This window comes from Egretta garzetta, unplaced genomic scaffold (genome assembly GCF_000687185.1).
Source record: "Egretta garzetta isolate BGI_Z169 unplaced genomic scaffold, ASM68718v1 scaffold351, whole genome shotgun sequence".
NCBI classification, from domain to species: domain Eukaryota; kingdom Metazoa; phylum Chordata; class Aves; order Pelecaniformes; family Ardeidae; genus Egretta; species Egretta garzetta.
Genome location: NW_009258489.1, coordinates 310,460 through 324,821, shown reverse-complemented (window position 1 = coordinate 324,821; position 14,362 = coordinate 310,460). Strand labels below are relative to the sequence as shown.

At 37.0% G+C, this 14,362-nt stretch overlaps 1 protein-coding gene across 7 annotated transcripts in view; it reads left to right on the top strand.

Moving 5' to 3' along the window:
* Positions 1-12,436, top strand: part of AKAP11 (A-kinase anchoring protein 11) — a 37,108-nt gene extending 24,672 nt beyond the window's left edge. For 4 of the 7 annotated variants that reach the window (XM_035900882.1, XM_035900896.1, XM_035900887.1 and 1 more), the window contains 3 exons: positions 1,534-1,580; positions 3,569-3,729; positions 10,201-12,436. In XM_035900882.1, the coding sequence (XP_035756775.1) occupies positions 1,534-1,580; positions 3,569-3,729; positions 10,201-10,347 (355 nt within the window). In that variant the 3' untranslated portion in view covers positions 10,348-12,436. Of the gene's footprint in view, positions 1-647; positions 762-1,533; positions 1,581-3,568; positions 3,730-10,200 lie in introns of all 7 variants that reach the window. The other 3 variants (XR_004842828.1, XM_035900906.1, XM_035900902.1) reach the window with 3 other exon arrangements.
* The last annotated feature ends 1,926 nt before the right edge of the window (positions 12,437-14,362 follow it).

Below are 14,362 nucleotides of genomic sequence, written 5' to 3'. Positions count from 1 at the left end.
CTCAACTTTTTCAGTTCTTTGCATTGGCTTGAATGTAGTCATGGAATAAATGCAGTATGTTTATGAACTGTGAGTGAAGTAATCTTTTTAGTATTGTTTTCACTGATCTATAAACCCCCCTATTTTTAAAAGATCAGCTTGTAGAACAATATTCAGAATTTAAAAAAAAAAGTTACTTGCTCTAAGAATTCCTTCTTATCAGGCTGTTGGAGATCATTACTGGGTTTTTTTTTTAATGAGATTGAAAGATTTTATTTATGCAGTTGTCTTTAATGTATAATTTTATGAACTCTTAGCTACTCCTTAAGCAAATACTATAGTTGTAATCCATATTCCTATGAGTAATCGTATTGAAATTGTTGGGCCTGTATAAACAACAAGCACTGTGCTTAGACCTGAGGACAAAATTGCTGTTAGCACTGATCTGGAAAATTAATGAGTACAAATTAATACTTTCACCTGTGTACTGAAACGTACCAGTTTTGCGTTACTGTGCGCATTGCTGCTCTGAATAGCACTGACAATCATGTTTGTACTCTGTTCCACCAAACCTGTTCAGGAAGTTTCAGTGCTTTTTCATTGAATGTCTTGACAAAACAGCTCTAAGGAAAATGAAGGTTCTAGTTTGAGCTATTGTTCTTTTCTAGTTCAGCTGTGTTCTCTTCTTCTCCTGGCAGTAATGGTAACAGCAGTAGCTGGAGCAGTCTTGGTTTAGAAGGGGATATGTATGAGGAGAATTTATCCTTTCCAACATCAGACAGGTTGGTTGAGTTGAGAAATATAAACCAGATGGGTTCCTCATAATTAATGCATGAAATCATCATTTTGGAAAATAAAAATACGGTGCATTTTTTTTATACCGATACATTATTCACACTCTTCTCACTTAATCACGATATGATTTTTTCATTAATTAATCCATACTGAATGGTTAAATTTTGCTGTGCTAAACGGATGATTATGTTCTGCTTGCAAAATGAAAGGTCCCTTTTGTGCATGTTCTTGCTTGCAGTTTTACAAGTCTTTAGATTTACTTTTTCATGCAAACTAGAGCTTGCTTCCTACAGGATTTCTATTTTTTCCTTTAGCTTGTGGAAACTTTCAAAATTGCTTGGTAATTGATTTTTGTAGAAAACTTACAACTTACAGCTTTGAATAACCTATAGCTGTTCATACCCGTGACTTAAGATGGCTCAACCTTTTCACATATGGAGCAAAACTAAACTGTCCTCTTTAATTAAAATTGTTTTCTTCTTATTTTAAAATGTCTTCATATTACAATCCTTCTTTTTAACACCCTTCTCTTGTTTCTCTCTTCTCCCTTCTCTCCCTAAGAGCAAATCTTGTGAAGTTCATGATAAATCTGTTTCCAACGTGAAATGGTGTGAGAAGCAAAGCTTCTTTTCATGATCACTTCTTAATTCTTTTATGATTTTCCTGTCCTTTAACCTTCATTACAGTCTTAGGATTGACTTCATCTATTGTGCATATATTCAATTGTATTAATGTTTTTGTTTTATTCTTAAAACACAGTGATGGAACAGAAGATAAAGATGAGGACTCCAAGGATGCTGTAGAAGGTAGTATCAGTTCTAGCATATACTACTGTTCTTGACCTTCTTAGTGAAATATAAAATAGGGTCTATCCAGGATCATGTTACAGCTTTCTGGTTTGTAGTCTGATTGAAGTGCCAAAGGTTGTTAACTCAAATGAGAACAGTCTGAATACACAGTATACGAGGCTGATTTAAAGATGAGCTAATGTTAGAGCAAGTTGTGACAGAGCTTTTTTTTGTGTCGGGTATATTCTGAAGATGAAATAAGCATTTCAAGACACCTTTGCTACCCACTTACAGAGGATATTCAGCCATGTTGCACATCTTCAAATAGTCTTGACTGAAGCAGAAAGATGTGTGGTTATTTATTCCCCTCCCCTTCCCCCCTTAACTCCCACAGAAATGTATGAAAATAAACAAGATCTTTTAATGTTTGGGTTTTTTTTTTTTTTTATTTAATCAGATCTAACTGTGAGGTTTCAAGGAAATAAAAGTAAACTAAATTATGTAGTATTTGTCCTCAGAAAATAATCATAATTAAAGTATTTTCTACTCTGTAGGTTATCATCTGGGTTACCAATATACCTTTGCTTTCTTTTGGGCTCAACTTTAAACTAGAATCTCAAGTGTTCAAATTGCTCATTTAAAATAGTGCTTGATTTTATTTCTTTACACAGTATAGGTGTCTCTTGGAGTGCAACAGACTGCTTTATACGGTATTAAGTATTTTCTAGTGAAATTTTTCCACTTTTTCTTCTCCATCTCACTTTGAAAAGACTCTTTCTGTTACTTCATTGTAGGACCATTTAAATAGTATTCTAGGTAGAAAACCTTTTTACCTGGTCTTGTACATTGGGAAGTTCTGTTCACGTCAGAAGTGTCTGGCTTTATCTAAGCTGACTGCACCTTGTTCACCAATGAATTTGAAACAAAGCCTTGTTATTACAGAATGTACAAATATTTTATAAAACTAAAAAATATATCAAAATTGCCCAGTGATATATTACCACCATGCTTTTCATCCACAAAGTGTCATAAATTTGTCTATAATTGGGTTTTTTTTCTGTGAAGATGTTAGATTTTTTGGGGCTCCTGGACAAATATGCTGTTACCCACCAAAAGCATGCTTATGTTGACAGTTCTGCTAGTTAATTTTCTCTCTTTTGCATCCGGGGGGAATCTATTTCATATTGCTTAACTTTGCCAGTTAGGAATGAATACCTTATGTACCTCAGTTTTCAGAAGCTTGATTGGCAGAGTAGTAAGATTGAGGTAAACTGCTCATGAACATATGTTTTTATTGCAAATACATTCCTTGTTTCTAGAGAGTAAAGTCCAGTAGTCTGGAAGTAGAGGCTTCAAGAACAACTTGGAGAGCCCTACACGTATGCTTAGTTCTGAGAGTGTGACAAAGGATTACTATGATAGCTGGATACAGAAATTCGGAGTGGGAACAGAAGATGACAGTACTATAGTTTCTCTGTTATTAATGCAACTGCTCTTTCAATACTGTGTTAATTTTTGGAACTCTGGCTTCAAGGGAGGTGTTGAAAAATTGGATAGGCCTCAGTAAAAACAGCACTGTATTTTGGAAAAACTTAGAGGCAGTCTGATCAGTCTGTCTGTCCAGGAAAAAATTCTGAAATACACACTTTGAAAAAATTTAGTAGATGAAGGCATAGCAAAAAATAGCAGTTGGAAATGGAAATGATTGATGGCCAATGTGAGAGCCATTGCTGTTCACTTTATGAAAGACTGTTAAATTCCTTGTCATTTGGAATATACATTAATGCTTAGATGTCTTCTAATACGCAGCTGTGTTTGCATATAATTGTACATGGGATAAACAGTAATTCCTTATGTGAAAGTATAGAAACACTTCAGATCAGCATGATTTTTTCCTTTCATATTATCTGTGTGTACTAAATTGAGATTTTTAAGATAATGTACTTAACAGTGAACTACAGAGACTTTCTAGAGAAACAATGTGATGGTTTTATTTTTAATGTTAGGTTTGGAGCAAATACGAAAGACTTTAGCAATAGTGAATATTGATTTGGAACCAAATCTAGTGGACCCCCAGCTCAGAGCAGCACTCCAGTGGCTGGCAGCTTCTGAAACAGAGGTGTCTGATCTTCACTTTCATGACGCTGCTACAAGGGAATTTGTCTTTGTAAGTACTTGGATTTGGTGGGTGGTGGTGAAGGGGAAGGATTTGCTTGATTTCCATTTGCTGTGATACACCAGCTGCTACTACTTTATTTGCTGCTCAGTAATAATGAGGTATTTGCTGTTGAGGAAAATGATTATCTAAATCCTGAGAGGTCACAGTGGAACAGCCTGTTTAGTCTGTGCATGTACCATAACTAAAACGGTATTAATCAAAGCTGAGCTAACTTGTTTCACAAGTTGTTTTCCTTGTTTTACTCCAAGGAGGATACAATTACAGCGGTTTTTAGTGAAAAATACATTTTTTCAAGCATTTTTTGCTTAATATTTAATTTTCTATAGATTGAATTTTTCTGAGAACTTGCTCATGGAAATTAATTTCTAACGTAATATTCTGATGTTCTGCCTCAGGTTTTTTTGCTAGGAAATGCACATTCTCTTATCAGAAAGAAGTTTAGGTTTTAATTAAATAATAAGTATGTTTTTATTCTGTAAGCAACTGCAACCAGAACTATTAAGAAAGAAGGCTCAGTAAAACTGTTTCGTGTTTAGGAACCTTTATTTTGGTTATATAGATTGGATTTAATATGTGCCCAAAGAGAAAGTGGAATTTTAAAGAATTAGGCTTTAGGATCCACCCAGGGGTACTGAGGGAGCTGGCAGAAGTGCTCACCAAGCCACTTTCCATCATTTATCAGCAGTTCTGGCCAACCGGGGAGGTTCTGGTTGACTGGAAGTTAGCAAATGTGATGCCTATCTACAGGAAGGGCTGGAAGGAGGATCCAGGGAACCACAAGCCTGTCAGTCTGACCTCTGTGTCTGGGAAGGTTATAAAGCAAATCATCTTGAGTGCCATCACGCAGCGCATACAGGACAAACAGGTGATCAGGCCTAGTTAGCATGGGTTTATGAAAGGCAGGTCGTGCTTGACTAACCTCATATCCTTCTATAATCATCACTTAGTGGATGAGGGAAAGGCTGTGGATGTTGTCTACACAGACCGCAGTAAAGCCTTTGACACCGTTTCCCACAGCATTCTGCTGGAGAAACTGGCTACTCATGGTTTAGACAGATGTATTCTTTGCTGAGTAAAAACCTGGCTGGATGGCTGAGCCCAGAGAGTTGTGGTGAATGCAGTTAAATCCAGTTGGAGGCTGGTCACAAGTGGTGTCACCCAGGGGTCACTTCTGGGGCTGGTTCTGTTTAATATCTTTATCAGTGACCTGGACGAGGGGATTGAGTTGCACCCTCAGTAACTTTGCAGATGACACCAAACTGGGTGGGAGTGGTGATCTGCTTGAGGGTAGGAAGGCTTTACAGAGGGATCTGGACAGGCTGGATTGATGGGCCGAGACCAATTGTATAAGGTTTAACAAGGCCAAGTGCAGGGTCCTTTGGTCACAACAACCCCACGCAGCACTACAGGCTTGGGGCAGAGTGGCTGGAAAGCTGCCTGGCGGAAAAGGACCTGGGGGTACTGGTTGACAGCCGGCTGAAAGGCCAAGGGCTGGGTCCTGCCCTGGGGTCACAACAACCCCAGGCAACGCTCCAGGCGTGGGGCAGAGTGGCTGGAAAGCTGCCCGTCGGAAAAGGCCCTGGGGTTGTTGGTCAACAGCCGGCTGAATATGAGCCAGCAGTGTGGCCAAGTCTGCCAACAGCATCCTGGCTTGTATCAGAAATAGTGTGGCCAGCAGGACTAGGGAAGTGGTTGTGCCCCTGTATTCAGCACCAATGAGGCTGCACCTTGAATACTGTGTTCAGTTTTGCGCCCCTCACTCCAAGCAAGACATTGAGACACTGAAGCGTGTCCAGAGAAGGACAACAAAGCTGGTGAGTGGTCTGGAGCACAAGTCTTAGGAGCGGCTGAGGGAACTGGGGTTGTTTAGTGTGGAAAAGAGGAGGCTGAGGGGGAGACCTTGTCGCCCTCTACAACTGCCTGAAAGGAGGTTGCAGTTAGGTGGGTCTTGCTATCTTTTCCCAGGTAACAAGTGGTAGGACAAGAGGAAATGGCCTCAAGTTGTGCCAGGGGAGGTTTAGATTGGATATTATTAATTTCTGCACCAAAAGGGTTGTCAAGCATTGGAACAGGCTGCCCAGGGAAGTGGTTGAGTCCCCATCCAGGGAGGGGTTCAAAAGATGTGTAGATGTGGTGCTCAGGGACATGGTTTAGTGGTGGACTTGGCAGTGTTAGGTTAACAGTTGGACTTGATGATCTTGAAGGTCTTTTCGACCCCAAATGATTCTATGATTCTAATTAGCATCCTTAGGGAAGGGTCAAAATTTTGGTTTGTGTACTGACTTGAGTATTTAGATCACAAACATGTAAGAGAAACTTCTTATTTTTATAAAATCATAAAAATTATTCCTTTGGGCTACACACCAAACTGCAGATGATAATCTGGCGTTTATTACACTTGACCTGTTTTTTTTAATCTTCTGCCACGGAATTATTTTAACATTACCTGGCTACTGAAATGCTAACCTCACAGATATATAGGAATTGTCTCTAATGATGAGGTTGATAAGAATAATAAATTGTCAAAGAGTTTTATTTTGTGACCTGGTAACATGAAAAAGCATGAACATGTATGTTTTTAATAATTAAGATCTGGCAAAACCAACTTAATGTGCATATCAATATATTAAGGAAGGAAAAGCTTGCTCCCAGTTCCGAAATTTAGTATTGAGTCTTCAAGTTAGCGCTTTCCAAAGCTCAAATCATCATTTCAGGGAGAAAAGGGGAGTGCCCAGGAAGTAGAGTCCGTATGACTAAATGGACTCCCAAACTTAGATGAATGTGTGTGCTTGTGGTGCTTAATTACTGCAGACCTGTGTTAAGAGTGTGAAAGGTACCCAGAGGTCAGTCCGGTTTGTACATGGCCTGAATTTTTCCAAGAGTAGCTTCTTGCTTTCTAGCCTGGAAAAAGAATTCTAGTTTTGTTTTTCGTTTGCCTGTGTAACTGTCTGGTATATGTATTCGATCTCAAGAGTAGGAAGTCTCAGAAATTTGGGAAATTACTTTTGGGCAAGTTGGAATATATCCCTTGTGCTCCTTTTCTGGAGGTTGGTATGTTTGACTTAAAGTTATTTCAGAAATATATTTTGTCGTACATTAGTTCTGACACTTAGAGTGGACTTCATGCTTTCATAAACTAGAAGGCAGTTTGAGAATACTTTTCTCCATTTCTGTTTTTATTTGAAACTGCTGGGTTTAATCCTTTTATTTATATGTTCCTTCCCTGTTACAGTTTATAAGTGTCTTAACATGAAAAAGAAAATACTTAACCTTTTCTGCCTGCCCCAGCATTCTCTGAAGTTGTTTTGATGTGAATGAGTTGAGTTTAGTGACTACAATCGCTCTGACCTCATGAGTAATTTTGGCTGTCTTTTGAAGATCTGTCCATCTACTTCATGCTTCTCGTATGTGCATTGCAGTGTTGCAAATAGGCAGAATAGCGGTAGGACCCACAAGTGTTAACAGTAATCTCCTTTGTGTGCGTATGTGAGAGAGAGAAAACTGTGTCTTACACTGCAACATAATGCGTAAGACAAAAAATGGATGGCAGGTGCCTCTTTTAATTTTTTTCCCTCAATTTTCTCATTCTTCTGCCAGCTCTGACTTAGTAGATTTCAAAGTTGTGATGCTACTATTTAAGCCAATGCCTGAAGACACATAGGAAAGGTATTATTAGCTGGCTGTGTATCTGAACACCACTCTAGCTATCATAATAAGAGAATATGCTAAGAGCAGCACTTTGGGAAAATAGCAATGTCTATTATGTAGCACTCCTAAAAAAAGTCATATTTTTCTACTTGACACTTGAGTCATAAATTGATACTGAGTTGACACCTAAAGATAAAACCTAAGACCTTCAGGCAGGCAGTAGTCATGCAGTCCTGAAAATGTTAAACTAGTTAATTGATTCACTTAGTTTCATAGATAAATGTTTGGTTCTCCACATGCAGTTATGTTAAAATGAATTGAAATCCAGTTTCCCCCCTGGAGGCAGGGAAGAATTACCTGGTTTTTATTCCATCCCATTTCCCAAGTGGAAATTTTATAACACTGTCTCTCTACAGACTTGTGCTCTTGTCCATTTTGTGGTGTTTGTATCTAAACTGAATTGCCAAACCCCAGAAATTCACCTGTTGTGTCAGTGTGACTCGGCATCTCTCACCATCTTAAGAGTTCAAAGGAAAGTACAGAATTTTCAGAGCACAGTCTCTGTCTGAATAATCTTGTATAGGAAAAACTTAGGTGCATACAAGTATGACTTTGATTAGTTTCTAAAATACGTTTCAAAATTTTTCAATTATAAATTCAGAGAATGAAGACTTTCTGAAAGGATGCTTGTAATTGTAGTAAGGTCCTTTTGAAAATAAGCTGTTCTTTCAGGATTGTATTAATAAAAATAAGATATTCAGTAGTACAAAATGAGAAATCTTGCAGTTAGTCCTAGCCTGATCCTGGTGATCTCTGACCCAAACTGAGGGTCTTAAACTAGCAATAGTCATTCTCAGTTCTGTCACTAGTAAAGCTACACAAGCACCTCCAGAGGGCACTACAGCCCAGCAGAAAAGTGAACTGACCTCTATATACTCATCTCTCACCAGTTTTGATCTTTGGAAAGTTAACCTCAGTTACATGGGGAATGAACCTGAGCTTTAGATCACATTGAAAACAGTAATTTCCACTAGAAGCAGTTGGTGAGTTCTGGAGGGGAGGAAAGGCTTGTGTGTTAGCTGATCACAGCAGGGTAATGAGCCACTGATGTGGTGTGGCTGTATAAAAGACAAAATACTCCTAGCATATATCAAGTAAGGTATTACTTGCTGCAGCTGGGTATCAACTGTTTTACTTAAGGATACACTTTATGTTCAGCAAGGCAGAAAGAAGTTGAATACCTATGTATGAAGTAAAGTGCCTCGATTAAAAAAAAAAAATACATGTTCAAGTTTTATTCAGACCTTATCTAGCTATTTTAGGATTTCTGGTGCCTGTTTTGAGTAAACTCCAATATTTTGCTTGTCTGACAATAAGAAACAGATCAGTCGACTGAAGAAATAGTTGGACTGAACTTTGGACTCTAAATTAAAATAGATTAGTGAAGTCAGGTGCCAAATTTGTCCTCTTACCATGGTGGTATCTTCTTTGGAGAGAAATTTTACACTGTATTTGCTTAAATAGGTCTTTGGACGTTCGCTAAACTTCCCTCTGGCATAAGAAAAATGACCATTTATTTATAAACCAACAGACACCATATACAAAACTGCTTGTTGTAGACTCTAAAACTCTTGTTTCTTGTCCTCTGTTTTAAAATTCACAAACAATTCCAGAAATAACTGCAGATTTCGGTCCTCTTTTGTATTAAAAAAAAAAAAAATTTTTTTCACTGAAAAAAGTTTCAATGTTCAGGATATATTGTATTCAAGATTAGAGGGAATCTTTTTTTGCTCATTCAAGTTAATTGTTTTCTCAAGAAGTTAAGTGTTTTATGCATGTTTTTATACCCACACTCTTCCTGTCGGTTCAACCACCTGCCTTGTTGCAGTGGGAACATCTCCTAAATGAAGAAGCAGAGAAAAGTTCTTTCTTTTTTTTTTTTTTTTTTTTTAAGTAGAATTTTGTATTTCAATCTGATAGGTTTCATAGAACAAACATTATGAATTTTTAATTTTAGAGCTGGGGAAGATATTTCACTGAAAGCTGTTAATGACTTTTTTAAAATATAATTTATAGGATATCATGGTAAGGACTATGAAAGGCAATAAAATTTTCCAAGGGAGAAGATTTTTTTTTTTTTTTTTTTTTTTTTTTACTCCTGGGCAAACTGGCAAATTCATCCTTGTCTTAAGGCAGGCTTTCTCTGTATATAGCTGAGCTTGACACATAAGCAAAGGAAGATTTTTTTGCTTGGACTCCTGGGCGACAAAAAATGTTTTCAGCTACACTGATCTCTGCTCCCAAGTGGTAGTTTAAGTTAACCCTCACCTTTTCATCTTCCCCAAGATGTTATAATTTCCCAACTCTGAAGACACTGTTTTCATTGAGGGTAGCATCTGTGCCACCCAAACCACACTATATGTTGTGAAAGGAAAATCCACGTCCTTTTATTAAGACTGACTTTTGTCTTTTTATATGTGCATTATTGGCATGGGAGGGATGGCAAATGTCTTAATCTTGTGTTTAGAATTTCCTGTTTTCTGCAGTCTTGATGAACCACAGCCCTCATACCTGTGGCACCACATCATTTGAAAATGTTGCTCCCTCCAGAAGAAAATTTTGTGAAAACTGCCCTAAGGAAAAGTGCCTGATTCTTGTGGAAGTTTTTGTTTTTCTAGATGTGGAAATAATGATTAATTCATTACATTTGATCTCTTATGAGCTAATGTTTGAAGAATAATTTCTCTTAACTGTTAATCATGATGTGCCCGTTAAAATATTTTGTTTTGTGTTCCCCTGCCTCCCCTTTAGCTTTCCAGAAGACTGCGAGAAAGAGATTGGAAAGTAGGAGATCTCTTGCAAGCAGTGCTGAAGTATTGTGAAATGATCGAGAAGGCGTCTGATGCAGAGCAAGCTCTAAACAAGTCTTTGGTTGGTTGGCTTCTGGAAAATGTCTGAAAAATCCAAAGATGCAACACTCTTCACTTCATTCCTCTTTTGAAAGGAGATTGGAAGAACACAGATCTATAAAGTAAAATTTAACTAATGAATGTTCAAGTATTTGTCAGCATTTAAAAGACTTGAGGTGAAAGTCAAAATAGCTGTGCTGTGCTTTGTGATACTGTGCACATTATATGTTTGTTCAGTCCATAATTGGTATTGTCTACCCATGCATAACTTGTATTTACTGCTGTGTTCAGACCATGGAAATATTTAGGAAAAAAATCCCTTGTCTATGATGGTAGTTCAGAGGAGACAGTCTCAGGCATGATATTCAGGATCCCTGCTGTACCAGGATAGCTCTTTTTCCCACTTATATGTGTGCTATATTTGCAGTGGGACTTAGCGCACTGATATTCTGCAAAAATCTGTTTTGGAATATCTTGCCTGCAGACAATGGAAAAAATTACCGACAGTGGCCAGGTGTTATGTGCCCAAGGGCATCATTGCCAGGAAGAAAATCGTGACCTGCCCAAGCAGCCCCTTAGTACAGTCTAACTTCCAAGCCACCTTTATCGAGTTTAACTTTATGTGAAGATGTGAGAGTCTGCTCTGAAGTTGATGAGGTGCAAACACATGTTCCCTTTTGACTACTCTAGAGCTGGTAACTTCTGGTAGAAGGGCAGTGTGGGTAGCTCAGCATAATTTCATACATACTTCTTCAGCAAGGTTTCCTGAAGCTTGCCAATCTGATTTAAATTGTTAGATTTCTTACTGAAGCTTTTTGTATGCAGATACTTCTATGACACTAATTCTGTATTGAAAAATTTGTATGTTAGTCTCTCACATAGATGGGTTAAAAGTAGCAGACAAACTTCTTCCTCTGGGGATCTTGGCCATCTTTTTGACTAGTCTAATTCTTTATTTCTTAGCCTCCATATATGAATTTTCGGTAATAAAGAGAATTCGTTACTCAGTGAGCACTTACGTGTTTAGCAAAGAAAGCTAATTAAAACATAAAGGGGAAATTTCTTGCAAATTGATTTTTCATTTTTCTTAACTGTCTTCACTGATCTTTTTTTTTTTTTTTTTTTTTTTTTTTTAAAGGCACTTTTAGTCAAGTCTTTTTAGCAGTCTAATCAGGTTTCTCACCGGTGCTGCTGACTTGCCCTTCTGTCTGAAGGGAAATTTGGACCTTTACATATCCTATGGTTTGAAAATGCTTTTTGGGTTTGATTTGGGTTTGTTTTTTTTTTTTTTATATACATCCTTTAAGAGTAAAAGGCACATGCATGTAATTACAAGGTTGCCATCTCAAAACTCTTATCACTTGTAGGAGAATCACGGGAGTCTTACTTGTTTTGGGTGAATAAAAGAATCTTAATAGGGTTTTCGTGGAAAAATATACTGTTGATATGGTGTGGAAGTTTCTGATCCCAGACAAGGGGAGAGAAAGTCTCTAAAGCTGTTCATGAATTTTATTGGAATGTGTACAATTCTGATTTCCCCTACCCCCTACATTACAGTGGTAAACTCAAGAGCACTCTCCTTGCAATGTCTTTGTGTTTCAGGAAGGCATTCCACTGGTCTTCTTACAGCGTCCTGGTTTGTTTTAGTCCTCAATTGTCATCAGAATTTCTGCCTTGGATCTCACAAAGTTCACCTTTCTCACAGAGTTCAAGATTTTTAATGTTTTTGTATATGTGCATATGTGTGCTCACACATGTGCATACACACATAGATATGTATATGTATCTACATGTGTATGAGATCTCACCAATATGAACTTATAATGTAAATTTTTACCACTGACTTAAAACTCTGTTGTGCTCATAGTTTATTACCTCACTTCATATATCATTTCACTGATTGAAAGATCTATGTATGCCATGTGACAAAAGACCAAAAACCATTACAAGGTTTTTTGTTTTGTTACAGGTAATATAAATGCCAAGTGTCAGGAATAATTTTTGTCTAGAGCCCAAAGCCAGGGGGGTGTGGGGGAAGTTATCTGAATTCCTGTATTTGGAAGATGGGGCTAGTAAAAAATATTTTTAAAGACTTGTACAAAAGGTGCCTGGATTTTTTTTTTTCTTTTTCCTCCCCCACCCCCCATCCCCCTTTCTTCCCCCTTTTTTTTTTAAGGTTGACTTTAAATGTAGTTTTAGACAAAATTATGAAACCATTCTCTGGCTGTAACATCTTCCCTTTAAACCAGCAATAACGTATTTGTACAAATTTACCTATAAAATTGAAATATCAAGAAAATAAAACACTAAAAACAGTGCCTTAGGACTAAAATTTTGCTCTGGGTTTTGGACCCTTGCATTCTCACCAAGTGGAATTTCAGGACATGAAGATACAGTAGTAGTAGTACAATGTCTCCGTAAATGTCCAAAACCAACTTGAGAAAGCTACTGAAGGCACTGTAAATATACAAAGCTGTACATTTGAAAAAGCCAACAAAACAGCACCACAGGAACAGCCAGTTTTTAACTGATTTATTCAGTATGTTGGATTTTATAAAGTTGAATTGTTTTTTCTTTTTAATGACTTCCTGGAGAAAGGCAGAAGATTGTGCAGTTCTCAAAGCTTACAACTATTCAAAAAGTTACATAGACAATAGTTGCACTAAAAATTATTTTTTTATAAATGAAATCTTGTTTGCAGACTGGATCAAATATATTATGTAACTATTGATTGGTGTTATATTAAACAAGAAATTGATTTATTAGCCTCTGAGGAAAATAGCATAGTTTCCAAATTTACTTGAGAAAAATATATTATAAAACACTTCATTTTTACTTAAAAAACCAAGCCAATTCTCTACACAAATTGTTTTAAATTTGTTCTGAATGACTTGACTTTCCTTCTTGGGTATCAAAATTGGGAAGGCATTAAACTAGCCTGGCAAAATTATTGTAATTTAATAATTGTAATAATATTTGGAAAACCCTACTCTGACTATATCTAACTGGTGCTGTCTTTGCTAATATGAGTCTTAAATTATGCTGTTACTGAGTTTATTTAAAACTCCTGACCACAAATACAGAAGTGTAAATGGAAACTGTAAAAACATGAAGGGCCATGTTTTGGTGCATTTAAACCAAACAATTCTGCTTTATAAACAAACATAATAAGGTAGAGTTTGTTTCATCTTGCATTTTTTTTCTGTATGGGAAACCCCACATGGTAATTTAATTTTTATTTTGAAGAAAATATATACAATGGTGTTACTGTTTTCAGAAGACACCCTGTCTCAAGTACTTCATAAATACGTTCGGTGTTCTGAAAAGTGGAAGTGTTCAGGTTTTGTAAGATTCTGTAGAGAAAACACTTCGAAAATAGTCCCTCTATGAATTAACAATTAAAAGTGGCCATATTTAAAACAAGTTTAAACATACAGAATGGAGTGCATGAATAATACAGAAGTATGTATAAAGCCTTAAAATAAAAACCAAACAAAACTCAAACCCATATGCTAAAATTAAGGAGGATTTGCTGTCTCAAAATAAGGATGTGAAAAAGTAGCCAAGACTCTGTACTTGAATGCAATTTGTGTAGTATCTTTGTTCTTGAGCTTTAACAGATTGTGTAAGCTTTTTAAAAAAAACAAACAAAACCCCCAAACCCCAGCAACCCACATTCCGAGACTAATTAGGTCTCTCAAAAATGGTATTGCATTTGAAATGTTACCTTTTCTAATGTAACTTTGTCTGGGACCTTTTCTATCAAGAGCCGCTGATTGTTGGAGATGGGAACACAGTAAGTAGTAAACACTGTCACCAGTGCAAACCCCCCTGGTTTTACACAGTTGATTTGCAAAGAAAAATACAAGATTCGGGAATGATTTTAGTGTAAGAATTTTGGCTTTTCAGCAAGAGCCACTACTGTCAAGCATTTACTGTACTTGAGCTCTGAAGAGGCAAGTACAGATCCCAGCCACTGTAGTCACTTTATTTTGTACCATCTTTGTACATTCCTGTTGTATAGCTGGAGTTGTAGTTTTAGAGGGCCTTTGTTCTGTTGTAAT